This window comes from Danio rerio, chromosome 25 (genome assembly GCF_049306965.1).
Source record: "Danio rerio strain Tuebingen ecotype United States chromosome 25, GRCz12tu, whole genome shotgun sequence".
Classification (NCBI taxonomy): domain Eukaryota; kingdom Metazoa; phylum Chordata; class Actinopteri; order Cypriniformes; family Danionidae; genus Danio; species Danio rerio.
Window position 1 is genome coordinate 23,486,302 of NC_133200.1, and position 15,934 is coordinate 23,502,235.

General features: G+C 37.6%; 1 protein-coding gene across 1 annotated transcript; it reads left to right on the top strand.

Annotated features, from left to right (window-relative positions):
* The first annotated feature begins 1,092 nt into the window (after window positions 1-1,092).
* Window positions 1,093-12,098, top strand: stoml1 (stomatin (EPB72)-like 1). Its single transcript, NM_001110032.1, is given in 7 exon segments — window positions 1,093-1,406; window positions 2,133-2,239; window positions 2,319-2,468; window positions 5,882-6,085; window positions 8,036-8,246; window positions 10,858-11,040; window positions 11,376-12,098. Coding segments are annotated over 7 exon segments (1,233 nt in total). The 5' UTR covers window positions 1,093-1,228; the 3' UTR covers window positions 11,576-12,098.
* The last annotated feature ends 3,836 nt before the right edge of the window (window positions 12,099-15,934 follow it).

Sequence of the window (15,934 nt, forward strand, 5' to 3'; positions counted from 1 at the left end):
CTGTAAAAGCTGATGAATTTCATTGTAATTTGTGCATGTGTCTGTAAACATAATAGTGCATCGAGTTATTGCCCAGCAGGTACACAACGTCATAAGACGTTAATATTAGGTTTGATTTAGGTTGTGATGTCAAGTGACCAAAATTAAATGTCTAGACAGCATCTAAGGACAATGTTATTTTTATGTCTAATAAAGATGTCAATTGACGTTAATATTTGGTTGATTTTAAGTCGTGTTAGAAGGTAACAAATATCAACACGGAACCAACATCTTAAACCAACGTCATATTGACCTCAAATACTTACATTTATTTGTCAGGTATGACAACCAAAATCCAATATCTGATAGATGTCATATTGGTAACGTCCACACAACGTCAAGCTGTTACAGTATGTCATTAGACGTTGGCATTTGGTTGATTTTTAGGTTGGGACATTGACGTCGAACTGACATTAGGTTCTGACGTCAACTCGATTTTCATTTTCAAACAAAAAATAACATCCCCACGACGCTGGGGTACAATGTCAATCTGACGGTATGTTGACATCCTGTGCCTGCCTTTGAGGCCACTTCGGTCATCATATAGTAAACGTATCATACGTCATCTTCTCACCAGTGACATGCATCTCAACAGTCTCTGGATCAATCCATGTAAAGATTTGGGACATCTTCTTGGACACTTTTAGTGCTTCCAAAGTACTAAATTGTCCAATGTCTTTCTTAAGGTAGTTCATGCGATTTATCTTTTATGTGTGATTTGATTAGACAGGAATCACAGGACTGATTTTTCTTATCCCTATATAAGTAGTCACTGCATGTTGAAGGTAAGTAGTGGAGTAACGATACTGCAGTAAAAATGTACTCAAGGAAAGGTAAAAGTGCATTTTTAAAACTACTTAGAAAACTATGATTCCTTAGAAAAACTACTGAAATACAGTAGTTTGAGTATTTGTATTTGTTACACCACTGACAGTAAGTAAATTTTCATTTTTTTGGTGAAATATTCCTTTACAACCCTCCAACCACTATGCAGGTGACCTCCTTTACTTAAGAGGGCGCCATTTGACTCGTTTTAGTTCAATCAAATGACGTAAGTTTATGCGACGCAAAACGCGGAAGTGCATTTTGTTTTGACTCTCCTGGCATGAATTGAGCTCAAAATAGCGTTTTTCCACATGAATATAGGATTATATTCCTCACGGGAAAGCACGATATATCCAGTCCAGGCATGAGTCTATTCGGGAAATCTTCGGGTTATGAATATCAGTGTCTGTCGCAGGGAGAGAGCGGTTATGGTGAAACTCCTGGACTGTTTTCATCTCATTCTCCATTTAATAACAGTCATCATGATCACAGAGGACACTCTTTTGATTATGTGCCTAAAGTCCATCAAAACGACTACACAGGTATTCACTAGTAGTTGTCAGTATTACAGTGCACATATTGATTGTGTAAATATGAAGTTAAAGTAGTAAAACACTGTATTATAACTTATATCAAATGTAATAGCAGTGTAAAAAGAATATTTAGTTATTTATATACAATATATTACTCTAATTATCTCAGGTGTCAGAGATTGATTTCAGTGATCCAAATAGCACTGTCAGACAATAAGTTACCACCCCTGATTTTGATTAAACCCCCCCCCCCCCCCCAAAAAAAAATGATGACACTTAAATCCGATTTGCATAATAATTTGGAACTTAATACATTTACATGTATATTAATTTGTACAGTATGTCATGTTTTAGAACAGCTTAGCTAAAGTCAAAAGCCAAACATTTTCTAATGACAGAGTTTAATTTTTTTGGGATAATAATGCACAAATTACAGTGTTAATAATTCTGTAATTATAAGTTACAGTGCCCAACTAACATTATACAGAATATGAGATGGTACAAAATTTTTGATTAGTATTTGGTTAAGTACATATCAGTGGCTAACTCTTATTGAATCTTTTAGTATAGTTGACTGATGTCATTTCTGTAAATTGGAAACACTGCTTCAACTTATTATATACGTGTATATAAATTTAACAAATGTTATATTCTAAATAAATAAAAATGCAAAGAACATACACAATTTAACGATTTACATGCTTAATTGCGATATTTCTGTGTTTTTCATTTCAGATAAATCTCAAGGATTGTTATCTTGGCTTTGCAACTTGATCGTAACATTTTTGGTTTTCTTGTTTACCTTTGTTACTTTTCCCATATCTGGATGGTTTGTTCTTAAGGTTAGTTCTAAGTACATTATTAGAACTGTTCTGATCTTCTTTGTTAAGCACAAATTAAATGGCCACTTTTTTTTTTCAGGTTGTACCAAACTATGAGAGGGTAGTTGTGTTCCGCCTGGGCCGGATCCGTCCTCCTAAAGGTCCAGGAGTGGTTCTGATCCTGCCCTTCATTGATCAGTGGCAGAGAGTTGACCTGCGGACCAGAGCTTTTAACATCCCTCCCTGCAAGGTACAATAAAGTCCTGCACCATTACAGTTTGGATGAAATTAAAACTTATAGTGCATAGTATGACTGCTTGGTAGGGCTGGGCGATTAATCGAAATTAAATTGCAAACAAGGTCAAGCAAAGCTGCGATTGTCACGCACATTGTTTCAGGGAGGCACGATATTATCTAGTAAATCTCCTCTAAAGGCCTGAGGGTGATATCACGCGGTACCTCTGAATACACACAAATAGTGTTGGGCAATGTACTTTTCAGATTGCCATATCGTCCCCCTGTGAGATCGCGATACACAATACTATCGCATAGGGGCACAATAGTGTTATGTTTACTTATTTGTTTATTTATTTAACCATTTCTAAAGGTATTTACCTTTTGCCTGTTTTATTTATTTATTTTTACTTATTTAATAATCTACTTTATCTTGAAAAATAATTCAAACCAATGCAAATTACTGTTCTCATACAGCTAAATAGGCAAAATAATTTATTTCAAACTCGATGCAACAGTGCGGCACGGGACAAGATGGTGACTTCTTGTCCATGCCATTATCAGTGGGAATGCCGCAAAATGGATCTAATATAATTGGATTAAAGGCAAATGAAATGCTATTTATTTACGACGGGAGAAACATCGACACATTAAGGTCCTTTCAGACGGAAGGACTTGCCGACCGCAGACTCGTCGCGAGTGCGACGTGGTTTCAGGTCTGATCATCATCACAAAAGTCATCAAACTGTCACATTTGTGTTTGCTAAAATCTAACACAATGTTGCGCTTTGGGATATGTGTTTATTGTTTTCTAATAAGAGAAATAGTTTCATTTTAGACTGGCTATTTTTTGACTGTAGGCCTACATATGAAACTTCACTGAGCTCAGTAAAATTTTCTTTAATTAGTTATTAATAATCTGTTCAATAATTCCTTAAAGCCAAAACGAATGGCAAAATGCAGGTTGTAATTTAGTTTAATGTATATAGGCTAGTTTAAATAAACTAATAAAATCTACATGCATAGCCTATAAATCAGTGGTTTTAAAACTGTGGTACGTGTACCACTAGTGGTACGTGGGCTTCCTTCTAGTGGTACGCGGAGGAATGAAATATGTCATTAACATGCTACATATATTTCAAAATTTATCAAAAATTATGTATATAATATGCCATATATGACTTATAGCCTATATTTCTGAGGTAATTTGCCACGTTTTTTTTAGCTGTGCAGAGTTGAAACTGCTTTACTGGGCCTATCACGCTACTGTATTTCAATACTGCTCATTTTGGTGGTACTTGGAGAGAATTTTTTTCTGAGGTGGTACTTAATGAAAAAAGTTTGAGAACCACTGCTATAAATAAATAAAGGCTTAGCAGTTTAAAATTACCAATGCGCATGTTTGTGTTTATCATTCCATTGAGTTAAACACAAATAAGACACACATATTCCATGTATTTAAATAAGCAGTCAAAGCATGCACTGAAAAAATAGGCCATATACCACCTTAAAACGTAAAAGGCTTTTAATAATGGATATAAATGAAAGATTAATAACTTAATAATAAATAAATAATAGATAAATATAGCAAGAGAGAAACTTGCAAGAGTGCTGTTTCAAATGACCAATAATTGTGTATTCCAGAACATTTCAGCATAGTTTCTTCATTTTCTTTTTCATTTGTTTCAATTTTTACAAATAGCTTTATTTAACTTGTTTGTTAATTAAGGGTGCTTTCACACCTGTAAATCGATTCAGTTGTTCCGAAACAGAGATTACAAATGTTACATTGTTGCTCTTTGCTCTTGGAGCGGTTCGCTTTCACACTGCAAAGCTTCTAATCGGACCAAAAGAGCTAAAACAAATCACGTGCGAGTAAACTATCCTCACATTGGTCAGAGTGTCAGGGTTTATTTTGCAGCGCCCCGCTGTAAGCTGTCAGGAGAGGTGGTGGTTTGGTGGTGATTGACAGGATGCGCGCGCAACGTGTCTGAGGAGACGATGCCTATTTGAGGACCGGGAGGGAGACGCGAGATTACCGGGAGATCATCACTCGTTTGCGGGCATCCGGAGACTCGCGAAACTTCCCGCCCTGCTCATAATTCTCTATTCATATAGCCGTAAGCCTATTACATATCCATAAAACACTGTGATATAACCGCGCTCGGATCGGATGGCTTTCCCACTGCAATCGAACCGCTCCAGGGTTCGTTTCAATCGAGCCGAGACCACCTCATTCAAGCGATCTCGGAGCGATTACTTTGGCGCGGAACAGAGCGCGATTGCCCTGTTAACATATGCTAATCGAACCGTGCTATCTGGGCAAACGAGATACGTTCCGAAACAAAAGTGTAGGTCTGAAAGCACCCTCAATCCAGTTTTGTTATTTAGCCTATTATTTTTATGCATCAAAGTTGCAAACTAATTTGCTGTGAGATGTAGCTGTGCTCTCAAGTGCAGTGCACGATTTAACAACTGCTGAGTGAGAAAGAGAGCATGCACGCAAGAGAGCTGGTCAAGTAACGTTGATGTAAACATCTGAAGTTGTCAAATTATTTGTGGTTCCTTTAATATTAATGATGAAGATTACAAATAATAATACTATTTATTTTATTCAATAATTTAAGTAAAACATGTAATGGGTCTACAAACAAGCTAAATATTGTCTTTAAAATTGTCATAAGTCTCAGCTATCAGCGATATCTGTCTATTGTCGATACAGGGTACTATCGTCTAGCTGCAAAACCCTACCCACAAAGAAGCAACCCAGAAAAATCCCACAGCGTTACTGACTGAACAAAAGATTTAGCTACTTCCATTGATTCAACATGACTAACAATTATATAAGCAGGGAACCATCTCACAAGAATTATTTTTGTCATTTTTAACTTTATTCGAAAGGACAGTAGGTTGACAGCAAGTAAAGTGGGAGAGAGAAAGGGGTAGGTTCAGGAAAGGTCCACGAGCCCGTATTCGAACTCTGAATGACCGGAGCATGCAGCACCTTATGTCATTACACTAGCTACTGGGCTATCGTGCTGACAGAAGGATTTATTTTATACGCTCGACTAAAGTTATGAATTGAGTTTGGAGTAAAAACATGTTATTATGTGTGGTATATGATAGCTGTGTGGTATAACCAACTTATTAACACAGTATAATCATGTTGAATTCATTAGTGTTTGATTAAACTAGTACGACTCGATAGTAAATGCTGGTCCGTATGAAAACACATGCTGGAGGTTTAATAGAACTGGCTTTACTGATGAAATGCACATGAAATTTGCCTTTAATTAATTGCCCAGCCCCACTGCTTGAAAGAAATATGCTTATGCTTGATTCACACCAAATGTGGAGCACCACAGCACTCGCTCTGGTTTTCCTGCTGAATGTTTTCCCTTTCCCTGTAACCGAGTTTTCTGGCCAAAGGTATGCACTAAAGATGGCGGTCTGGTGTCGGTTGGAGCAGATATTCAGTTCCGGATCTGGAGTCCAGTGATGTCAGTGGTGGCAGTGCAGGATCTGAACTCTTCCACTCGTCTCACAGCACAGAACGCCATGATGACCAGCCTGAGCAAGAAGAGCCTGAGGGAGATCCAGACCGACAGACTCAAACTGGGGGAACATCTCGGGGTGAGAGACGCATAACAAATATGACTTTTTTTTTTCCAAGATTAGTATTTATTTATTATTTATAATATTATAAAGTAATGCTTATTATAGATATTTAATACATCTTAAAACAGTTAAGAGGTTGATTCGATGGTTGGTACAGTGATGGTTCTCAAGTGGATTTACTGAATTTATGAGGAAGTTTGAGTAAATTATAGTTTTATTTTTTGTGCATTTCTTTTTTTTTCTACAAAGGTCTGATTTCTTTTGAAATGAAAATAGAGATGTTTCCATTTAGACGTAGAAAATGATAATTGTCCAAAATAAGAAAAGTTTTCAGTTATTTTCATTCCAAATATTAATTTATTAACTCTTCGCAGGTTAATCCTTGAATATTGTGTTTTAAATAAACTGATAAAAATATGTCTGAAAACGCTGCTTCTTTATTTTTCATGCACAACCATTAGAAGGGATGTTTTAATTTTAGATTGGGAAGAAATGTGTTTACAGAATAAACCTGAAATTATATAATGACATATTTTGCTATTAAAACATAAAACACATAAGTACATTATTTTTTTTCCATTTAAACTGCAATTATTTGATCAAAATTACAATAAAATCAGTAATAATATTAAGAGTGGCTATCAAATCAGATAATAATATTGTTAATAATAATAATAATTTCTTATATGTATATAGCCTCATTTGTAAGTCGCTTTGGATAAAAGCATCTGCTAAATGACTAAATGTAAATGTAAATATAGCGCTTTTCTAGACACTTAAAGCACTTTACACATTGGTGGGATTCTCCTTATCCACCAACTGTGAACAGCATCCATCTGCATATTACTGCGACGGCAGCCATATTGTGCCACACCACACACTAGCTGATTGGTGGATAGGAGACGAAGCCAATGAAGAGACGAAGCCAATTTTGATATGGGAATGGTTTGAGGCCATGATAGACCGAGGCCAGTGGGCAAATTTGGCCAGGATGCCGTGATTAAACCCCTACTCTTTTTCGAATAACATCCTGGGATTTTTAATCACCACAGAGAGTCAGGACCTCGGTTTAACGTCTCTATGAAAGACAACGCTCACGGTATAGTCGCCATCAATATACTGGGGCCTTAGGACCGAAACAGACCACAGGTTGAGTGCCCAATGCTGGTCTCACTAGAATCACTTCCTGCAGCAATGTGGTCTCCCATCCAGGTTCTGACTGGGTGCAGCCCTAATTAGCTTCAGTGGGCGACCATGTGAGGGTTGCAGATGTCCAAATTCAATTCATTAATTCATTCAGTTCTTGTTTTAAATCAGTGTTATAATAATAATTTTTAACAATGATAATGAGAAATTTTTCATGATTATTTCTGATGATTATGTGAAACTAGAGAAATGATGAGGAAAAATTCACTTTGAAGATATATTTAAATATAAAAATGTTACTGGTAAATTTATTTTATTATTAACAACATCGCAGTTATTTGCTGTCTTTTGGATTAAATAAATGCTGCTATGAGCTTGGGTTGCATGATACTGGAATTCAGTACCATTCGATACTGAAATTTAAAAAATGTCCATTTCCTGCTAACATTTGAGCACGTTTTTAAACAGCGCTGATTTGCCATTTTGTTCACTTGCTCAACAGAAATGACTGTGACTTTTCATGAAGGTCATCAGTACACCAAACTCACCGCTGTTTACTAGGAAAATACAGAGACACTTGAGCATTTCAAAGCCGCGGATCGCTCGTATGACAGCTTATAGACAAACCAGCTGATCGACGTGACTAAAACACTCCAGTGTCCCTGTACTTGTGGTTACACTCAGTAAACAGCAGTGAATTCGGTGAACTGATGACCTTCACAGTCATCAAGAGACCACTATTAAAACCATATTAAAAATGAAAAGTTCCAAGACATTTGTACTGTACAGTACTGTATCTGTAATTGTTGTGTGTTTCAGATGGACATGAATGAGATGACGAAGCCGTGGGGGCTAGAGGTGGACCGTGTGGAGCTGATTCTGGAGGGTGTAGTCCGAGAACCAGACGGCGGTCACTCAGGTCCCCTCATTATGCCTCCCTCCGTTCCGGGACTGGAAGGTCTCACTGGACCCATTCAGCAGCTTGCAATGCATTTCCTGAGCCAGACGACTGCATCTCAATGCACTCAAGGTGATCTACAGCAGGGGTTCAAACTTTTCAGCCCATCACCCCCAAAATTACAATCCCAGTGACTTGTGAGTCATGACCCCCAATATCCTCTGAGGTGTTTATAAATATAAAAACCCTACACACCAGCGCACATGTACCAATAGGCTTAAGTCTGTTTATCCTTTAATTTTGAAGAACGCCACTCAGAGACCATCCTCCATGTTCAGTTGTGGCCTCTATTTATGTTTACTGTACATGAGTGCTGTAAAGATGTCAGAAAGTTTAACCTAGTGCCTTAAAATCAATGTGCTTTGTCTTTATAATTACATAATTACCCCAGGGGTCCCAAATATAGAAGAGATATGGCCTCTTCTGTAGGTTATGGATAAAATATGGTAATTTTAGTAGTTTAATAAAAATGTATTTTATTTTTTCGAAATCTTCAAGCAACCCCCCATCATTGTCTTGTAACCCCCTGGGGGGTCTCGACCCTCACTTTGGGAACCACGTATTTACAGACGAGTCCTAAGCATATTCGGCAATATTCCATGCATAAGCTTTCAATTCAACCCATTTTGATTTTATTACGATTTGTTTCTCAATTCGATGAGCACAGATTTGATTCAGATGTTATTGATATGAGACTGACGATTCTCTAGGGAAGGGGCTCAGTCTAGATATTTGTATTTCCAATAGTTTTTGAAGCTTCATTGTTGTGAATCCTCTGGAGTCAGCGAAAGCACTGGAATCTTAGTGAATACATCCCTCACATGCATGAGAAATATATCTGCACAAAGCTCGAAATCCCTAATTATAAACAAACCAACTGTGCTTAAAAACACATGTTTTTGGTTTTGTAATGTTTTTTGTAACAGCTAGCTCTTTGCAACTCTTACATACTCGCCCACTGAAGCTAAGCAGGGCTGCGCCCGGTCAGTACTTGTATGGGAGACCACATGGGAAAGCTAGGTGGCTGCCGGAAGTGGTGTTAGTGAGGCCAGCAGGGGGTGGTCTATGTTTGTCCTAACGCCCCAGTATAGTCCAAGGGACTCTCCACTGCTCTGTGAGCGCTGTCTTTCGGATAAGAAGTTGTCGTTAAAAATCCCAGAATGTACTTTGAGTAGGTTTAACTCTAACCCTACCAAATTTGCCCACTGGCCTCTGTCTATCATGGCCTCCTAACCATCCTCATATCATAATTGGCTTAATCACTCTGTCTGCTTTCCACCAATCAGCTGGTATGTGGTGTGCGGTCTGGCGCAAAATGGCTGCCGTTGCGTCATCTAGGCTGATGCTGCACACTGGGGGTAGATGAGGAAATTGTGTATAGAGTGAGTGTCAAGAAAAGTAAATGGAAGGAATTGTTATTATTATTATTACTAATCTGTATAAAACGAACGTGATATACAGTCAGTCCTATCTGACCTTATAAATTTCCACCCCCATATTCAAATGCAAATCACACGACAGCAACCGCTTGAATGTCCACAAACTTGTTAAGAAAGAGGTTACTCCCATTTTGGTGTAGATCTGGTGTAGAGATATAATACATGATTAGAAATTTCAGATATCAGATATTTCCTAATTTCTAATATATACAGTTGAAGTCAGAATTATTAGCCCCCCTTTAAATTTTTTACCCTTTTTATTTTTTTTTATATTTCCTAAATTATGTTACATTATGTTATACAGAGCAAAGACATTTTCACAGTATGTCTGATGATATTTTTTGTTCTCGAGAAAGTCTTATTTGTTTTATTTTAACTAGAATAAAAGCAGTTTTGAATTTTTTAAACACCATTTTAAGCATAAAATTATTAACCTCTTTAGGCAATTTTTTTTTCGATAGTCTACAGAACAAACCATCAATATACAATAACTTGCTTAATTACCCTAAACTGCCTAGTTAACCTATCTAACCTAGTTAAGCCTTTAAATGTCACTTTAAGCTGTATAGAAGTGTCTTGATAAATATCTAGTCAAATATTATTTACTGTTATTATGGCTAAGATAAAATAAATCAGTTATTATAAATGAGTTATTAAAACTATTATGTTCAGAAAAGTGTTAAAAAAAATCTTCTCTCCGTTAAACAGAAATTGGAGAAAAAATAAACAGGGAGGCTAATAACTCAGGGGGGCTAATAATTCTGACTTCAACTGTACATCATTGAATAAAAATAAAATGTTATTATAATAATAAGTGCTATTCCACCTAGCCCAAAGGTGTCAAACTCAGTTCCTGGATGGCCGCAGCTCTGCACAGTTTAGTTCCAACCCTAATTAAACACACCTGATCTTACTAATTGAGTCTTTCAAACTTGTTTGAAACCTACAGGGGCGTGTGTTGGGCTGTGGGCCTTCAGGAACTGATTTTGACACCTCTAACCTAGCCGGTTATGTTGAAACAGGCAGTCGGGCACAATCCAGCACGGTTTTCAAACTGTACCTAGAATTCTGGACTGAGAATGGTTTATAATCATGGTCCGCTGTATCAGACTCACATGGAAACATAACTGAAACCATACCGGACTGTTCTTAAAATGATACTGTGCAATAATGGAAAATCAGCTATCGGTACATTGGTTGTTAGACTAGTAAATAAATGGGACCTCATTTATGTTTGCTTTCAGATACAGTGAGTTTCTCTGATGAGCTGCATGCGGTTTCATCTGTAAGCAGTGTGAACGAACTGATAGAAACAGTCAGATCAGTTCTCTCAGAAGAGCTGGTTCATCAGGTGGGAGCCTGTTTCCACTTTCACATCACAACTAACTCTGGACAGACCAGCAGCTACTATGTGGACCTGACACAAGGTAAGACTGAGCTTCATTATAAGAGAAAGGTGGTATTTAAAGCAAAAGGAAAGTTTACCAGTGCAAATTCAGCCTTTTACATCCTTTTTTTACTTTAGTCAAAAAACATGTGTGAAAAGCCACACTTTAGTAAATGCTGATATGTGGTGATGCTTACGTGGGTTTGAGTCTGGCTTGCAACATCTGCAACTTGTATTTATGTCTAAATACATAATAATTGTATGTCTACTTTTTACTTGTATTTTCTGCTTCAATTGTCGTTAGGAAAAAAAGGTGGTTCATGGAGTCAGTTGAATGTTGCCTCAGCATTTCTCTCTTTGTGTGTGTGTGTTCAGGTCGTGGAGCGTGTGGCGCAGGCGTTCTCCAGAGAGAGCCGGATGTTTCTCTGTGCATGAGTGAGCAGGATCTGTTGGCCATGTTTCAGGGAAGCCTGCAACCGTTTGCAGCCTACAGCAGCGGCAGACTGAGAGTACAGGGAGATCTGAACACCGCTATGAAGCTCAACACACTCATCAAACTTCTTAAGGCTAGATGACACACTTTGCATTTGCTATGGTTTTATTTAATTCAAGGCTTTTACAAAATATTTATATCAAGGTTTGCACTGCAAATGTTTACATATTTGGGTTATATATCAAATTTAAGGGATTGTTCACCCAGAATGAGTGAATTCATCACTTGCTCACCCTAAACTTAAAGTTATTTTGAAGAATGTTGGAAATCAGTTGCTATTGTCTTACAAAGTATTTTTCCCTGAATATAAATGTCAATGTGTATCAATTTACAACAATCTTCAAAATACGTTATTTTGTGTTTAAGTGAAGAAACTTAAACAAGTTTGAAAACACTTAAGGGTGAGAAAATGGTGAATAAACAGCCATTTTTGATTGTGGAAGCATACAAAGCATTTCATTTCCTTGTTTGTCAAAGTTGTTTATAAAAATGTGAAGTTTTTCAAGCATTTTAATTCATCTTAGTACACAACAGATTATTGCTAATTTTATTTATAATAATTTAATTATTGCTCATTTAATTTTCTAATAAAAATATTTACTCTATTGAGGGCCAGTGATTTCTGAATCCCTCCACACACACTTAGCAACATCCTTGAGGTTTGTGTTTGTAGGCAGATTCGCCGCCTTGTCCAAGGCTGACTGTCTCTTGACCCTTGACTTTCTCGTATGTGAGGCCCTTGGACTGTTTTTACAAAAAACTAATCAAGGTTATTCTACTATAACCACAAGTAACGTCAAAGTGCTGTTAATTCATGCATTTAAAAAGAGTGTGTAATGCCCTAGAAAAGATTAATGGCATCCAAAATAAATGTTAATTTTGATGTTTGATATTTGTGTATTACATATATATATATATATATATTGTACATTTGCAATACACACATACAGTAGTGTGAAAATGTGTTTGCCCCCTTCATGATTTCCCTTTTTTGCATGTTTGTCACACTTTAATGTTTCAGATCATTAAACGAGTAAATATTAGTTGTTAACTGCTTGGACCACCCTTAGCAGCAACTTGCAACAACTTGCCACAGTGGAATGAACCGAGCAAATGTTTTACGTGGCACACTGGGAAGAACCCATACACTCTTGCATTCACACACACACACACACACACACACACACACACTAAAGCCAATTTAGCATATTCAATTCACCTATTGCCCATGTCTTTGGACTGTGGGGGAAACCGGAGCACCTGGAAGAAACCCCACCAACATGGGGAGAACATGCAAACTCCACACAGAAATGTCAACTGACCCAGCCATGGCTCGAACCAGCGACCTTCTTGCTGTGAGGCGATCATGCTACCTCACAGTTACAAGGTCATGCCAAAACAAAATTTGGTCACACTTTATTTTGATTGTCTGTTTGTTGAATTTAAGTTACATTGCATCTACATGAAAACTAATTCTCAATAGATTATAAGTAGACTGTTAGGTTGGGGTTAGGGTTGAGGTAAGGGTTATGGACACTTGCAAAGTTTCTTAGTCAGTTAAATGTCTGTTGAAGGAGCAGTATCAACAGATATTGAAGAGTACCTATGGTGAATTATTCAAGCTTTTTTCAAGCTGTTTGGACAGACATGTGTGTAGTTATTGAGTATAGACTGTCATATTGGGGTGATATAAACACACACAGCCCTTTTTTTTTTATTTACAAAACATAAAAACGGTGGACCAATTTAAGCGTTTTTTAGATCGACCGCAAGTTGATGTAGGAGTGCGGTCCCCCCGCCCACCAATATTGATTGACAGGAGCGCATCACCATATCCTCAGTTTGTCATTTCCTGTCCGCCATATTCAACGTGTGAGTCAAGCGATGTCACTAAAGGAAAACCCTTACTCTATTTTTAGATGTAGGGCTCATTGGGCTCAGCACAAGATCAACATTCACCATATGGGAATTATTGTTTGTAACTTAGTTTGTTTGTAGGTAGGTTTGCAAACGTGTACTTTTCATTGCTTCTACCTTAAACTTCAGCCTTTGCATTTCTCGTGGTCACAGAAGCTCCCTGTGATCTTAACTTGGTGCAGCTGGAAAGTGCGAGCGCATTGCCTCACATGCATGTCTCTACATTGGAAATAAAATAATGAACTTGCCTGCAGGACGCACACCAGGAGCGTCGCGCCAAGCAGCACCATGCATTTTAGAATTGTAAACATAGGTTTCGATCAGGGTACACACAACGGTGCTTCAAGTCGGAAGCTGTCTGCAGCACCCAGCAACGATTCGGGACACTTCATATTTTTGCCACGCCTCAGAGCTCCGTCTGAATCTTTTTTTTTTTTAAATAACATCCGAATGTGCGTGTCTGGTGTGTCCGGCGCATCAGGTGTGTCAGTCAAAGTTAATAGTTAATTCAGTGTGCGTGGTTATTAGTCGCGGTGTACAAGCTCAGAACTTTAAACTAGCACACAGTTGGCTGTAAAACTATACAAAGACACAAATGATTTTGTACTCTGCTTGGTCTGTATATGAGTTGTACATGTACAGTTGAATGCTGGTCCTCTCACTCATGTTGCTTCGCTCTGTTGCCAAATTCTGAGTGGGGGAGCTCTTGGCTCCGCCCCCACGTTACGTCAAATTGACCATCAAAACAGTCTTACCCAAAATTTTATTTTTAACACGATTGATTGTGATTACCTTTTACCCATCACTCAAGACTCAGTAAATCAAATCTTTTTCCAATTTCCTGTTGACCAATTTTGTTTGATTAGTTATTTAATGTAACAGCAGACCCTTTTAGTTTTCAAACGTGCTGTTAAGTTTATTTTAGATGAAGGCCCTTTTTACTGGAACACAAACTGCTCTGGGCTGTTTCCGAAAACCATGGTTAGCCAAGTAAGGTCGCAAGTTCCGTCGTTATAAACATAGTTTGTTGGTTTGCCGTTTCCCAAATCGATCATTCTCATGAACATTCGCAAACAGCGTTGCAAACTTGTACACTTGCAACTACACCTGTAGAGCTGTAGTTAGAAACGTAGTTCCTGGCTGTGTTCTATTACCAGTTATCCCCCTCTGCCCTATTCCTTTCGAAGGTTTCAACATCAAAGTGTTTAAGTCATCTCTCTCTCAGGCGTATTTTACTTTCAAAGTATTTTTACAGCCATTTTGAACGCAGATGTGGCTCAGGTGACCTATTATTTAAAAGCGGAATTTACGTTACAGTGTAGATTGACAAATAAATTTGACCATGTTCCATTTTTACATCCTTATTCTTTCATTCATTCAATCAAGACAAACTTTGTGCAGACACACACACACAAACGACTTTGTTCGGTAGCATTTTCTACTTAGTATAGTGTCAGTAGAGGGTGCACAAGTAAAAAAAGGCCATCTTAAAATTACTAAGACCCATTACAATGCCAGTTAAATGTGACCTAATTTTGATTTTTTACTCATATGTGAGACAGATCGTATTTTTTCTATGACCGTGTAAACAGGAAAAAAACGCATGTATTCAGATACTAAGAGATTCAGGCCTCATTCATATTTTGAAATAAATCAGATATAAGACAACATGACTAGCATGTAAACAAGCAGATCGGATTTATTAAGGCATTCCGTTTTGTATGTCATTAAACTTGCAACAATGTGGAACTTCTCTGCGATTTAATGACTTTGAAGGAAGATCGTGTGTGGAGACGCTGACGTGGTAAACAACAAAGGATACATGGAGGAGGAAAGTGGTCAGTCGCTACAATTTGCTCCCACCAGACCTGAGATCTCTCTCATACCTACAAATGGTGGAGGACACCATATATAAACCATAAACACAAGCTGCTATGACGGCCCTTTCCCTCCTCCTCCAGCTCAAAAACATTTTAAAGTTGGGCGAACTTCACATATTTTGGAGAGCTAAAGGCAAGACAACTTTTTCCATCATGGCTAGTGTGGCGCAGATGCTAGAACCCACCTTTACACATGCGCGACGTCATAAAATGTGTGGCAAGTGTAAACACATGAATCAATGTGTATTGTGATATGGGTTACAAGTAAAAGAATGTGCAAGCGGACAGGCAAATTAATCAGATATAGGCAACAAAACTAATCGGAATTGGCCATCATGACCTGACAGTGTAAACGAGACCTTAGATTCACATTTAGGAAACATTGAGTTGTATTATTACAACCATTATTACACCAATAAATGTTTGCAGCATATATATATATATATATATATATATATATATATATATATATATATATATATATATATATATATATATATATATATATATATATATATATATATATCCCAGAAATGGGTTGCAGCTGGAAGGGCATCCGCTGCGTAAAAACTTGCTGGATAAGTTGGCGGTTCGTTCCGCTGTGGCGACCCCGGATTAATAAAGGGACTAAGCCGACAAGAAAA